Source organism: Chaetodon auriga, chromosome 7, assembly GCF_051107435.1.
Source record: "Chaetodon auriga isolate fChaAug3 chromosome 7, fChaAug3.hap1, whole genome shotgun sequence".
In the NCBI taxonomy this organism is placed as follows: domain Eukaryota; kingdom Metazoa; phylum Chordata; class Actinopteri; order Chaetodontiformes; family Chaetodontidae; genus Chaetodon; species Chaetodon auriga.
The window spans coordinates 6,994,276-7,008,287 of record NC_135080.1 but is presented as its reverse complement, the minus strand read 5'-3'; the positions used below and the strand labels follow the sequence as shown (position 1 = coordinate 7,008,287).

Genomic DNA, 14,012 nt, shown 5'->3' with positions numbered 1-14,012 from the left:
TTTAACAAGATTTCTGCAGCTTTAATTTAACTTTTAATACCACATTCAATGTAATTTAATACCTGTTTCATGATCATACCGACCAAAGTGTGAAAGTATGATGGAAAACAACAGTATGATGGAGTGATAAGACCTGGAATTATTTCTTATTATATCACATGTGTTCAGTACTTCTCAACAGCTCAGAACAAGACTACATACTACCTATGGAAAGCAAGAACAAATGTTGAAGACATGTTAATACCTCCTGAGCTCCGTCAAAACTAAGATACAGACAAGTTGTCCTGCAGCTTGCGTCTGACACAGGGTTTGACTTTGTTGGAGCAGCAGAGGAAGGTTTTCCCAATGTAGCCCCTGAGACTCTGATCTCTAAAGCCATAGATGAGAGGACTGAGAAAGCGAGGAATTAGCATGAAACAGAAGTAATTAAAAAAGGCGATGTCTGCTGGAAGCCAGTTGGCGTGCACTGTGAGATTCTCAGTGATGGGGTTGGTGAAGGCCAACATGCACAGCAGCAGCTGAAGGCCGTGTAGCAGCACAGTGTGCATGGCTTTGCTCACGGACGCTCTGTCTTGTCTCATCTTCCTGGTTTCCAGCAGGATTCTCATGTATGTAAAGACAATGATAACAGCCACTACTACAAAGAAGAGAATACTTAAAGCAACTTTGACCAATCTCTGCATTGGAGATGAGTTGACAACAGTAACTTTGCAAAGCACAGGGGTAGAGAGGGCATCCACAGCAGGATCATGCCCCCCAATAGAGTAGTCAATAACAGGGGAGACCCAGCTGATGAGCCACAGGGACAGAATAATGATCCAGATGCGGTCCGAGCGCCAGGCGGCCGGGCACTGCAGGGGATAGAGGATGGCAATGTAACGCTCCAGTGACATAGTGGCCAGGATTAACAGTGTGCTCTGGAAGGTGACAGAGGAAATTAACAGCAGGGGGATACAGTAGACAAGAGCAATTTTCACCTGTGCCATGATAAAGAGGAAGAGGAGTACAGAGGACAAGAGCTGGAGCGTGTCATTGACCAGCATGTAGGCAAACAGGATGTAACGTGAGGTGTCCAGGAACTGCCTGTAAGAGGCAAAGATGTGCATCATGACAGCAACGCAGCAGAGGAAGACGCAGAAGAAGGGGATAACGACACACACCTTGATGATCACAGACAGACTTTTGTTGGACGTTGCATTGCCTGGAAATTCACTCAGATTCTGCATTTTGCAAAGGTGGCCTGGAGCAAAGCTGTTCAAGAAAATACATATAAGGTCAAAAATGCAACCTCATAATCACAGGAACAATTTAATTAGGATCAGAAAAAGAGCAAAACACCAAACTGTACATAACTGCACATAATTGATAGAAAAAGCCAAACTGTGTAAGAGAAAATATATAAATTTGTCTTTCCTCATCCACTCTTTAAAACAAAGCGTTTGCACTGTAACCAAATACCCAACCAGCATTCAGAGTAAAAGAGCTCTCCTCTCACCTTCATCAGCCAGAACAGTCGACCAAGCTCTCGATTTCTGTTCTTCTTATCATTAAACGTGTCTTCAGTGCTCTTCCCCTTATATCAAGTGTTTGGCCTTGTTCAGATTTGTTTGACTCGAGTCTCCAGAGAATTATTTCTATGCTATCGTCATAAAGAATTGTGTTTCTCATTAACAACAGATTTGAAACTTCTGTCGAACTTTCTGTGTGTCTGTGGGAAAGACATGGAGTCTCATGGAGCTTTGACTGTCATTACTGGAACATTTCTGTCCTTTTGAGAGAGTTTCCTTGTGGATACTACAGGTTTCTCAAAACTGGTGTTTACATGCACAAAACATAACCCAGATACTCCAAAAATGTGACCATAACCGGGATAATAGTACTAATATTTGGTGCAAAACTGCTGAATTAAGCTGCACTGTCTGCATGCTGAAAAACTATGTGTGGACAAGGTGCAGCAGACTCTGAGCGGGTGTACGTGTGTGAAGTTGAATGTCACTGAAGTGGTTAAAATTTTGGGGAACTCGATGTGATTCCAGCACAGACTGGAAAAAAACACATTGGCTGCTTTTTTTTTTTTTTTTTTTTTTTTTTTCTCTTGATGCAAAGCAGTTTCTAAGTGACTAAACTTGGCCTTTTCCAGCTGGGCAGGGAGCTCTCATATTGATTTTTGGCTTGGTGGTGATTCTGCTGAGTGGACATTTTCAAGTGAGCTGGGTCAGTTGTTCCAGCTGCGTCTTGTACAATGCAGTTTGTGAGCTGTTGAGCAAAGTGTTTTGGCAACGTCCCTAAATGCTTTTTACTTAAATTTTGTGTGAAGGTTTATGAGCTACAATGTCAGTGTCAGTCAAGTTTACTGCAAGATGAACCCATTACTGCAGGGCCTACAGAGACCCAGCTCTCAGTGACAATGGCAGAGAAAACTACACAGTCCATAGTCTGGTTGCACCTCTCTGGAGTTGATGCTGACAATGCTCGTTGCCGCAAAAACAAAAAGTCTTGTGCATAAAAGGGAGGAAACAAGCAAACTTTAAAAAAAAACAAAACAACAACTTATGATTGTATGGCTTTATGATTAAAAGAAAACATTGGTTCACACCTGTGAAGCCAGGTTCGGACACACAAAGAGTCAGGTATGAAATTTAAGGTATTTTATTGTAGTATTTGGGAGAGAGATGGGCGAAGGGGTGAAATGGAGCTGGTTTGGGGCTGGAGCAGACCAGAGAGACATCCAGGGTTTTCTGAGAGAGGGAATCCAGAACAAAGCAGCAGAACAGCAGGCTAAACCAGACAAAGTGAAGGGAGCCTGGACCGGAGTCAGACCGGCTGAGATTTAAGTGAGTCTCAGGAAGAAACAGCCAAAACCAACAAGCGAAACTGATAACTAGGTCTCAAACACAGCACTAACCGGAAGTAGAGTCTGTGATGTGGCAGAGTGGAAGTGGCTGAGCTGAGCGTTCATTCAGGTCTTGATTACAGTGATGAGATGCAGCTGGTGGCTCTGCCCTGATTCTGGCACAGCTGCAGGCAATCACACACACACACACACACACACACACATTGGCACACACAATGTATAGTGTGGTATGTAGAGTGTAGTACAGAGATTTGTTCAAAACATTTTGGTGTCTTTTTTTGTAAATATTTTTTTAGTTTACATTTCAGTCATCGCATTGTCATCTGTGTTCAGTTCAAAACAATGCTGTTGCAGCTGCTACTCAAGGATGTTAATTTATCTGCAGTCAGCATGAGAACATAAAGCATTTTTAATTCTGTACTTTTTCCCTTTAATAAGTAAGATAAGACAAAAGATAAAACTTTATTAATCCCACACCTGGGATAGTTACAGCCAACAAAGGCAAGAAGAGAGGCAAAAAGAGAGGCACAGAAAGATAAAGATAAACAAGCATACCGAAAAAATAAAAATCAACTATATGTATGTAAAACAAACGTTGAATTGCACATGAAAAATATGGATAATAAATCCAGTGTTTGTACTATTGGACAGGAGAAAAGAACACAGTAAGAATTGTGTCATATTGCACAAGATGTAATGGATATGAGCATATGTGAGCATAAATTCACGGCAGATTAGTCCTACTTCTGAAAGTCTTTGCATCTGTTTGAGGTCTGACAGCTAGTTCGATCTAAGTCAACTGTACTTATTAAGTAGTCTACAAGGTGGATTTGCTCAAACTATCAATACACTGATGTCATGTACATGCTCACCTATAACAACAAGGGTTACATGACAGGATCATGGTTTGAGTCAGGGTTAAAGGACAGTGTGCTTAGCTGATGGCTGCTGAGGTCTGTCTGTTTGGACTAATGTTACCAGAGACAGGCGGGCAAATGTAGTCAATGCAGATCAGTACTGCACATTTCTGTGTATTTGTACTTGTCTGCTGTTTGCTTGTTACCCTGGAATCCTGGGTCAGACAATTGAGAAGATGTGCAGAATATAAACCACGTTCTTAGACTTATGGGCTGCTGTTTTACTTTAGCTAATACATTTATCAGTGATAATGTTATGTCCATGCTTCTGTGGTGAATGTTTGAAAAAGCAGGTTATGCTGTGTGAAACGCAAAGTATCTGAAGCTTCGTATGTGAGAGCTCCACCAAATTAGCCTGAATCCAGTGTCATAAATGTGTTTGTCAGTAACAATGCAGTGCTGCAACCACACGTTCCAGATTTGTACTTAAAAGTACATCTGAGGCTGCTTGCAGAGCTTGTGAACTGCAGTACAAAAGGTAAGCAAAGAATTCGAAGACACAGATCTGATAGGAAACAGGTGGATGTACTGCCTTATCTTTTTTGACTGTGGTCCAGTGTCGCACTCTTTCACAATGTTATTGAAGTCAGTCATCACACCAGAGAGGTAACATGAAGGTGCAACATGAGTACTGCTTTGAGGAAGATGATGAAATCCATAATGAGATGTTTCTGTAGTTTAAATGACTTACATGGCAGCACTGGAGTGAGGTACAATGAGCCACCTCCAGAGGTACGGTTAGACAGCGGGTCTGCTGTCCCCTGCTCAGTAATTAACAGTCTGGCTGATTATTAACACAAAGCTCCTGAGTCTAATTGTGCAACCTGACGTTTTCATTTGTTTGGCAAACAAGTTGACTCTGTTGAGAGCGGCTCACTGGGGCTCGTCAGCGCTTTACGCAAGTTTTGCGTCAGTAATCAGGACTGCAGGGGATTGGACCAAAACCTGTGTCCAAAACAAACGCTGCCCCTGAACCCCAGCAGATGCCACCTCAGCAAATGACTTGTTACTTTCAGGCTGTCACACAGAATGAACTTTTGGGAACAAGAGATGTGAGACATGACAAACACAACTGGGGTATTTTCACTAAAATAATTAGAGAATTAGCGCCACCAGCTGCTCATCTCTGATTCCAGTCTTAATTGCATTTTCTTTCGCTGATTTTCTGTAAATTTGGTTTGTGTTTATGTGACTACCAATTTAGCAATGCACTATATTTTTATATGTAAATGCTTGCAGTCTTGCACTCCCTGCAAAACAACAGGTGGTAAAATTCATACAGCCATAGATAGTAAGGGATTTCCAGCCAAATATTCAACATTAATATGACGACTTCATTTAAATTCATGCTTATTTGTCAAATACACTTTGGGCCGCTTGAATTCTCTGTCTGTCTCTTTTTGATTTCTAACACATTATATTCATTTTAATTTTTAATTTCATGTGAGAAAAGTACAAAGTTTAACAAACCTCAATGAATGAGCTCAGTTCAAACCCAAAACCTTCATATAAAAAAAGACATTTTTCAGATAAAAATAGTCTTAATTTCTCTAAAAGGTTTACATTGGACTGAACTACAAATCATTGTCTCTCTCATGAACACACACTCACACACACACCAGAGCCAGAGAGACAGACGTAGTTTCCGTCTCTTTGGGCTTTTTCAGATAAAGCCAAATACGCACATTTCAGTGTCAACAGATCAATACCTTTTACGCAATCAAATGGTGCTGGGGCCTTACAAATACCCACAGGACATGACAGCTGGCCATCGTTGAGCAAGCTGAAAGACTGCAAGCAGTGAAGAAGATTATTCCTCTGATTTTACCAAGACAAGGCAACAGTGAGTGACAGCAGATTAGTTTGAATTAGCTTGAATAGCTTGAAAACAGAAATCATTCAGGAACTCATTTTACATCAAATACATCACATCAAGAGAAGCAGCTAATCTGCAAAATGCAAGCTGTCCGTCAGTGCTCCGTGTGTGCCAGCCGTGCTGCTGGAGGACTTCTGCAAACTCAGACCGACTTCTCACTGCGGTGGACCAACAAGAGTGCACTGAGGAGAGGAGCAGCCTGCATCCGTTTGCTAAGGTATGTAATGAATAGTGTGCAGCTGGAACACAGCCTAGACCTGTACCGCCAGGTGCTGCCTGGTGAAGCACTGCGACCACCAGAGCAGAGCGTAAATGGCAATTTCAATAAGCTTCAGCAGCTTATTGATCCTTTTTCCAATTTGACTGCACTACAAAACTTTGAGCTGAAACACCATTGATCGTGACTGATGTAAAAACCTGCTTATTTTCTGTCCTAATTTTTCTCCAGCAGCTCTGAGAGTGTCCTCTTCAGAAGCAGGAAGGTTGGAGTCCAGAATCTGGGGGAATGGACAGATACTGCGGACCTGAGCAGAGCATCTTTGAGTGTTGGCCGTGGGCTTTGCGCTTTCCCTTTTGCACAGGTGGGTCAGAGATGATGAACCACAGCTGCACAAATCTTCCAACCCTCAGAAAATGCTTGTTCTTCATATTTTGTGTGCGGAGAAGGACGAAGTTAAAACGCAGATTTTTTTCCTCCGTTTGCAGCAAGTGGAAAACCTCTCTCATGACTCCCTGATCAGAAGAGCAGCCTCAGTGGTTACAGACAGCTCAAGTACTTTCCTCTCCCAGACCACCTTGGCTCTCATAGATGCCCTCACAGTCTATTCAAAGGTAGGTTTTCATTAGGATTTCAATCTCTGCATCCACATATAATATCAAGAGGGTCATGATAGCTTTGCATTTAATAAGAGGTTTGCACATGTACAACTCCAGACTTGTGTTGCAAGAACTACTGTGTGTTATTCAAAAAAATGCCCTGCGCTGCCCCTGACTGCCTTCCCTCTGTTTGCTAACAGGCTGTGCACACACGCATTGCTGTCCAAAGACGGTACTTAGCCTCACTGGGAAAACTGACCCCAGCTGAGAAGGATTCGCTCCTGGAGGTGATCAATGGCCACCGTGCACAGGTCAGATTGTGCTGTCCTCTTTGGAGAAACGTTGTTGTTCCTGTTCAAATCAGATTTTACTCTCTACAAAAACAACAGAATATCTTTTGTACTGAGTTGGCCTCATCTCTTTGTCCTAACAGGTCAGCGACAGACTAGATGAATGCAGACGCTTTGAGTCAACCTGGATCGACGCTGTTAACTTGTGTAAAATGGCGGCTGAGGCAGCACACAATTCAGGTGAGAAAGCCAGAGTGCAGCTGTGTTTCTTCAGGCTTGATGTAATGCTGAAATACGTTGTCATGCAGTGGAGATTTAAATAAAAAATGTTTGCATGTGTGTGTTTCCAGGAGCTGAGCAGGCGTCCATGACGGTGAGGACAAACATTCAGGTGGCCCAGTCGCAGGTGGAGGAGGCGCGGAAGCTGTCAGTGGATGCAGAGAAAAAGCTGGCCGAGACCAAAGTAGAAGAGATCCAACGGATGGCAGAATACGCTGCCTTTCGAGAAGATGGCGAGGAGCATGAGCTGCACGAGGCTTATTTGCGAGAGGACTAAGACAAATAGATATTTACATGTTTGCAGTGGAAGAGAATCAAATGAATTGCTAACAATGTGTAATTTTTTACTGTGGCATAAATCATTATTTAACTCTATTTATTTGATTAGTGAGTGTCAGCCACTTCTGGAGCTTCTGGAAAGTGATTGTTGAATCATCCAGTGTATATTGTATGGCAGTGGGGTTTATCCAACATCAGATCGGAATGTTTATTGTTTGTTTCATTGTAGCAAAAACATTTTTTATAAAACTATTGTTTGCTTGTTTTCACATAGAAAGAAAATAAAATGAATTGGTGTACATGATTTAATACTCTATGTGTTGATGGGTCTTTGTTTGTCACTTCACAGTAAGAAGGGTTTGAAGTCATATTTTCTTAGCCTTCAAAAGGTCGCCCAAAGATTAATGACTGGTTTGACGGCAGCATTATCACCGAGCTTAATCATGATCCTTGTTATCCATATCTAGATCAATAATATGATGGAGGTGCAAAAAATTATATTTACTAGTTAAGGTCAGAATCCAAATCCTACATTAAGCCATCATTTTATTTTCATTCAATTTCCATTTCTGTCTCGAGCACACACCGACACAAGCAGTGCTGTTGCTCACATGACGCTACTGTTCTGATACCTGGCAGAGGTCAGGCAGTCACGCACCTGCAGCGAAGCAGACTGCTGCGATGGACCGGCACCTCATTAACAAAGCTCCAACTGTTATCAAAGAAAGGAGCCCAGGTCCTGGGCCATCACCAACACCACCCCCAGCAAATAAGATGCTGCCGCTTCTACAACTGAAAAATGGAAAATAGGCTGGCTTGGTGTTGAAAAGGTTAATGAAGGCATTCTGTAACGACATGCAGGGCTCAACCACCCAAATACAGCCTGTGAGTGATGAGGATGCAGCGCATACTGCTGCATGTGGAGCACAGCTCTGCATGGTGCAGGGCCACTCAAATGGCCACGTAGTGCCCCAGGGTCTGCTCACCACAGTGTCGTCATTACCGCTTTCCCCTCAGTGGCTCTCTGTAAAGTTGTAGCTGGATGTAAACAAGCCGCCATTACTGAAGTGGCACCTGGCTTGTAGGCCCCAGTATAACACCAGATTGTATTTAAAGGATTTCACATTTTAAGCTGTTTTATCAAGAGTTTTAACTGATGGATACATGTTTTTTCTGGGCTGCACTGTTATTAGCTGCACAAACATTAAACCTCAATTTTGGAAAACAAAGTCGATTCAACAGATTCAAACAGATTTGGACTGGCAGTATGAAAAAGAGCTAAGAGTCTACAGCCATGCTAGCAGCTATCTGAGGCTGTACTCAAGTACAGTGGTGCTTAGAGTTAAATGCTCCTGCTAGCACTCTACAGTAACACGCCCACAATAACAATGCTAACATGCTAATGTTACCATGCTCACTTTCATTTTAGGTTATTAGAAGTTACTCTTTGCACAAGTTAGCACCAAACACAAATTTTGACTTTATGATTGCAGTAGTAGTAACAGTCAAGAGGATGCACCAAAGGTATTACATTTCATTCAGAGGGGAATATGAATATGTGTGGCAAATGTCAGGGCAAACCAATAATAGTTTTGAGACATTTCACTCAAAACCAATCACAGTGAGGACTGTTATGTGACAAAATCTACTTTCAGGTGCCCCATGAAAGGTGAGGCCAGTGCAGTATCACCTGCAGAGAGTGTAATCGCTCTTTCAGGTCTTTAACCTTCATGGTACGCTGTTTGAGACGACAGCTCATAGAGCAACGGATTTATGGAGCCAGAGGCTGCAGTATTAATGATACAGGCACACATTCAGAATATGCAGCATAAGAACATTTATTTCAAGTTCTCATTGTAAGAAGTAATTCGATTTTTTCCAAGCTGATTTTAAAATGTTGATTTAGTGCTTTGGTTCATTACTGATACACATTTCATATCAAATTAGAAACAGTCAAGGGATGAAAGTGGGGTGTCTTTAATGTATTGCAAGCTAATGTACAGGGAATGTATATTCATCAGTACCATAATAACAACATAAATAAAGAGACACACATAAAAAAACATATTACTTCAGTAGCGTATTATCATGACTTCATCAATCCAAAAAAAACAATGGTTTCTTATACAAGCCACAGAGAGCATAGTATTTCAGTGCATGAAAAAACATTTCGTCCCTGAGGCCATAAATGAGAGGACTCAGACATCTTGGAGTAAGAATGAAAGTAATGTAGTTAAAATATCTGACATTGATGTATAACATAAAATTAATCTGTAAAGTAGCAGTTTCTATGAATGGACACCACAGCTGGAAGAGACAAAGCAGCAGCTGGAAGGCATGAAGAATCACAGTCCTGAGCCCTTTCCAGGTCGACTTTTTATTCTCTCCTGATGCAGCTTTAGCCACTTTCATGATTTCAATATAAGAGAATAAAATGGTGATACACATAATTAAGAAGTAAAACTGACTTACAGCTGACCTAAGATGACCCTGCCAACTGTGTAAGATGAATATTTCCACAGAACACACTGTGCCTTGATAATAATAGCTGTGGGTCGCAGATGCAAAGAAGATGGACAGAATAACAAAGCAGGGTACAGAGCTGAGGCCGTGAATGATGAGGACACAGCGCAGAGAGCTGCGTGTGGAGCACAGATCTGTGTGCCGCAGGGGCATGCAAATGGCCACGTAACGCTCCAGAGTCATTGCTGTCAGAGTAAGTGGTGTTACAAAAGTGTGCACAGACAAAACAATATACATAAGAAGACACAACCACATTTGCATGGTAAAATGGAAGTAGCTCAAAATGAGCAGGACATCAGTCATGAGTAAAAACAGACAATCAGACAGTAATGTGTTAGCAAATAAGATGTAGCGCATGGTTGTATAGAAGAAATCCTTCATAAAAAAGGTTGTGATTAACAGAAAGTTGATGCAAAGGAACACTACCACTAAAATCTGAACCAAAATGACCCGATCATTGACCTTGGTCACTGAGGATTCACCAACAATCACAGAGTTATTGGCTGCCATATATTTCTGAAACATCCAAGAGTTTTAGACAGTGCCACAATTACTGTTGCCACAAAAGCTCAAATAATTACACTTTTAACATCTTCACAGCAGCAATTGATGAACCTTTAGTTAACACAACACACAAAAATATCACATGTACCTACAATAAATTTGACATCAACAGGTCAAAGGACAGAAGACCATCAGATTACCAAACCTTCCTTGCAGTAAGAAGGCACTGTGGCACACAGTTTCATGGATGAACGTCGTCTGCTGACCTCTGTGTAGCCTTCTGAGAGAGGACTGTGTGTGAAGGCTTTATAGGGGCAACTACAACTCAAGGGGACACCAAACTTTGCTCACCGCAGTGTCGTCACCACCAGTTGTTTTGCATGTTGGAGAGATGCTTTCCTGCAAATTAAAACTCCTCATAATACACACCTTCTTTGTCTACATACAGTGTTGCACATGTTTTTATGGTTTAACAGAAATCACTTGCACTACCTACACCTACCTCATACTGTTTATACTTTTTATACTTCATGCCACTTGCACTACTTACATGTATTTATATTTGTTCATATATTATGACTATTTGCCCTTCTGGTTAGATGCTAAACTGCATTTCGTTGTCTCTGTGTTGCGCTCTGACGATGACAATAAAGATGAATCTAATCAAATCTAAACCTTCTGTACATATCGGGTTAGCAAGTTTCTGGTTGTGTGTTGTAACTACCAAGGCAAACAGTGCACAGTCTCTCCTGGAAGGCATTGCATGTGCACTCATTTGTGCACATGTATAGTGGCAGAAATAGTTGTGTACAGAATTTTAAAAAGAGAGCAAGAGAGAAAAGTTCAAACTTTCTTCTTCCACAAACCTGGCAAATCATTCCTAAAAGTATTTTTGTTTGTTTCTTTGTTTCTACAGTTTTCTAATAAAAGGGATACTCCACTGAAAACATGATTTGACCTATTCAGTCTAGTGGCAACGTAAGGAAACACATAGTATATATAGTAAAGAAATGGATATGTTTATTGGCTCCAATAGGAATGAAAATGAGGCGTAGGCCTGCATGTGTTTTGGAAATTAGAGAAATTAGCCTGTGTCTGCATTATGGGGAGGAGAATCATAGTTACTCGATGTAACTCCTGTTCTATGAGTATGCATACCTGCATGTTATCACAGACATGGAAAAGCATATTATTTTTAATATGCTAGACCATATGTCACGGTAAAGATGGTTTAATCCATGTCGTTGAAGAACACGACATGTACTGCCCACCCCAGCGAGAAATGGGTGTAAATGCTGCATTGTCCATTTTGGAAAATTTCAAAAAATTGTCTCAGAAATGTGTACACATACACACACAATGTATTGATGTTTGTTGGGGGTCTGCAGTATAAAATGGTTACTGTTGTCATTTGATCATTATAAAAATACTGATTATAGTCACTTTGAAGAGTGGAGAAGGGGGTGTTGGAACTAAAAGGTTGGATGAGATCTAAAGATAAATGGCTAATGCTAAACACTGCTTAAGTGTCCAATTCACTGCAGTTACATGGCCCCTTAAGCTGCCAGGACATTTAAAATTTGCCCCCCTGAACCCGAACAATGTAACTGGAGATTTTCTTACAAAATTTGATTTGTTTGAAAATGTGCTTCTATACCTGCTGATGTTTGAAGGTTGTGACATCCCCAAATTCCGCCAGTGAATTTGGTGAGTAAAATGTCATCGTAACTGTTACAATTATCATGATTATAAAAACCCAGGGAATAAACAATGACCAATCTGTGACTGAACTTTCCTCTTTTTTCACTCAACTTTTAGATTGTTGTCAGTGTCTGGCATCTGGACTTGGCAACCAGCAGCAGTTAGCACGGAGATGTCACGGGGGGATAGTGTGCTGGTGGGAGCACAAACAAACAAATGGTTTGTTTTTCTCCATGTGAATTTCGATTACAGAGCGGTCCTGCTAATCAGCCGATTATTTCTATTCCTGTTTGCTAATAAAGTCATGTGAAGCTCATTAAGCTTCCAATTAACTGAGTCATTAATTATTTAAACTATCTTCTGCTCACTTTGCTCACCATGTATGACATATTGCAGACTTTTCATCTAGCGCCACCTGCAGGTCAAAATCAATCAATGAGACCAATACTTTCATTTATGACTAAATACTTCCAAACTAATTACAGACCAGTCCAGCAGCAAATTTCAGGGCAAACCAATAATAGTTTTTCAGACACTTCACTCAAAACCAGTCACAGTGAGGACTGTTATGTGACAAAATCTGCTTTCAGGTGCCCCATGAAAGGTGATGCCAGTGCAGTATCGCCTGCAGAGAGTGTAATCGCTCTTTCTGATCTTTAACCTTCATGGTACGCTGGGGTGGGCAGTACACGTCAAAAAAAAAAAAAAAACAACTGATTTTAAAATGTTGATTTAGTGCTTTGGTTCATTACTGATACACATTTCATATCAAATTAGAAACAGTCAAGGGATGAAAATAGGGTGTCTTTAATGTATTGCAAGCAAATGTACAGGGAATGTATATTCATCAGTACAATATAATCACACATCCTCATGAATCATCCCCAGAAACATCTGTGATTGTTTTAGCAGTTTTGTTGCTGGTTGCATATGGATCCATCGAAAAATTTCTGTTAGATTTCCCAGTTCAATAACAACATAAATAAAGAGACACACATAAAAAACGTTACTTCAGTAGCATAATATCATGTCTTCATCAATCCAAAAGAATTCAGTGGTTTCTTATACAAGCCACAGAGAGCATAGTATTTCAGTGCATGAAAAAACATTTCGTCCCTGAGGCCATAAATGAGAGGACTCAGACATCTTGGAGTAAGAATGAAAGTAATGTAGTTAAAATATCTGACATTGACGTATAACATAAAATTAATCTGTAAAGCAGCAGGTTCTATGAATGGACACCACAGCTGGAAGAGACAAAGCAGCAGCTGGAAGGCATGAAGAATCACAGTCCTGAGCCCTTTCCAGGTCGACTTTTTATTCTCTCCTGATGCAGCTTTAGCCACTTTCATGATTTCAATATAAGAGAATAAAATGGTGATACACATAATTAAGAAGTACAACTGACTTATAGCTGACCTAAGATGACCCTGCCAACTGTGTAAGATGATTTTTTCCACAGAACACATTGTGCCTTGATAATAGAAGCTGTGGGTCGCAGATGCAATGAAGATGGACAGAATAACAAAGCAGGGTACAGAGCTGAGGCCGTGAATGATGAGGACACAGCGCAGAGAGCTGCGTGTGGAGCACAGATCTGTGTGCCGCAGGGGCATGCAAATGGCCACGTAACGCTCCAGAGTCATTGCTGTCAGAGTAAGTGGTGTTACAAAAGTGTGCACAGACAAAACAATATACATAAGAAGACACAACCACATTTGCATGGTAATACGGAAGTAGGTCAAAATGAGCAGGACATCAGTCATGAGTAAAAACAGACAATCAGACAGTAATGTGTTAGCAAATAAGATGTAGCGCATGGTTGTGTAGAAGAAATCCTTCATAAAAAAGGTTGTGATTAACAGAAAGTTGATGCAAAGGAACACTACCACTAAAATCTGAACCAAAATGACCCGATCATTGACCTTGGTCACTGAGGATTCACCAACAATCACAGAGTTATTGGCTGCCAT

General features: G+C 41.0%; 3 protein-coding genes and 1 pseudogene across 3 annotated transcripts; 1 reads left to right on the top strand and 3 right to left on the bottom strand.

Moving 5' to 3' along the window:
- Positions 1-263: 263 nt before the first annotated feature.
- Positions 264-1,226, bottom strand: or95a1 (odorant receptor, family 95, subfamily A, member 1). Its single transcript, XM_076735189.1, has one exon. The coding sequence runs from the start codon at positions 1,224-1,226 to the stop codon at positions 264-266; it is 963 nt and encodes a 320-aa protein (XP_076591304.1).
- A 4,501-nt stretch (positions 1,227-5,727) lies between these two features.
- diabloa (diablo, IAP-binding mitochondrial protein a) lies at positions 5,728-7,309 on the top strand. Its single transcript, XM_076736103.1, has 6 exons — positions 5,728-5,864; positions 6,096-6,228; positions 6,353-6,478; positions 6,664-6,774; positions 6,897-6,993; positions 7,104-7,309. Exons 1-6 carry the CDS (start codon positions 5,728-5,730, stop codon positions 7,307-7,309), a joined length of 810 nt encoding a protein of 269 aa, XP_076592218.1.
- A 2,099-nt stretch (positions 7,310-9,408) lies between these two features.
- On the bottom strand, positions 9,409-10,344 carry LOC143323363 (odorant receptor 131-2-like). The gene has a single exon (XM_076735188.1). It carries the CDS (start codon positions 10,342-10,344, stop codon positions 9,409-9,411), a length of 936 nt encoding a protein of 311 aa, XP_076591303.1.
- Positions 10,345-13,064: 2,720 nt separating this feature from the next.
- LOC143323355 (odorant receptor 131-2 pseudogene) lies at positions 13,065-14,012 on the bottom strand (annotated as a pseudogene).

Excerpts from the sequence above, each read along its gene's own strand:
- or95a1 (XM_076735189.1), bottom strand. The coding sequence starts at position 1,226 with ATGCAGAATCTGAGTGAATTTCCAGGCAATGCAACGTCCAACAAAAGT.
- diabloa (XM_076736103.1), top strand. The coding sequence starts at position 5,728 with ATGCAAGCTGTCCGTCAGTGCTCCGTGTGTGCCAGCCGTGCTGCTGGA. Across the intron at positions 6,775-6,896 it reads TCAATGGCCACCGTGCACAG|GTCAGCGACAGACTAGATGA; the intron begins GTCAGATTGTGC and ends TTGTCCTAACAG. Across the intron at positions 6,994-7,103 it reads TGAGGCAGCACACAATTCAG|GAGCTGAGCAGGCGTCCATG; the intron begins GTGAGAAAGCCA and ends GTGTGTTTCCAG.
- LOC143323363 (XM_076735188.1), bottom strand. The coding sequence starts at position 10,344 with ATGGCAGCCAATAACTCTGTGATTGTTGGTGAATCCTCAGTGACCAAG.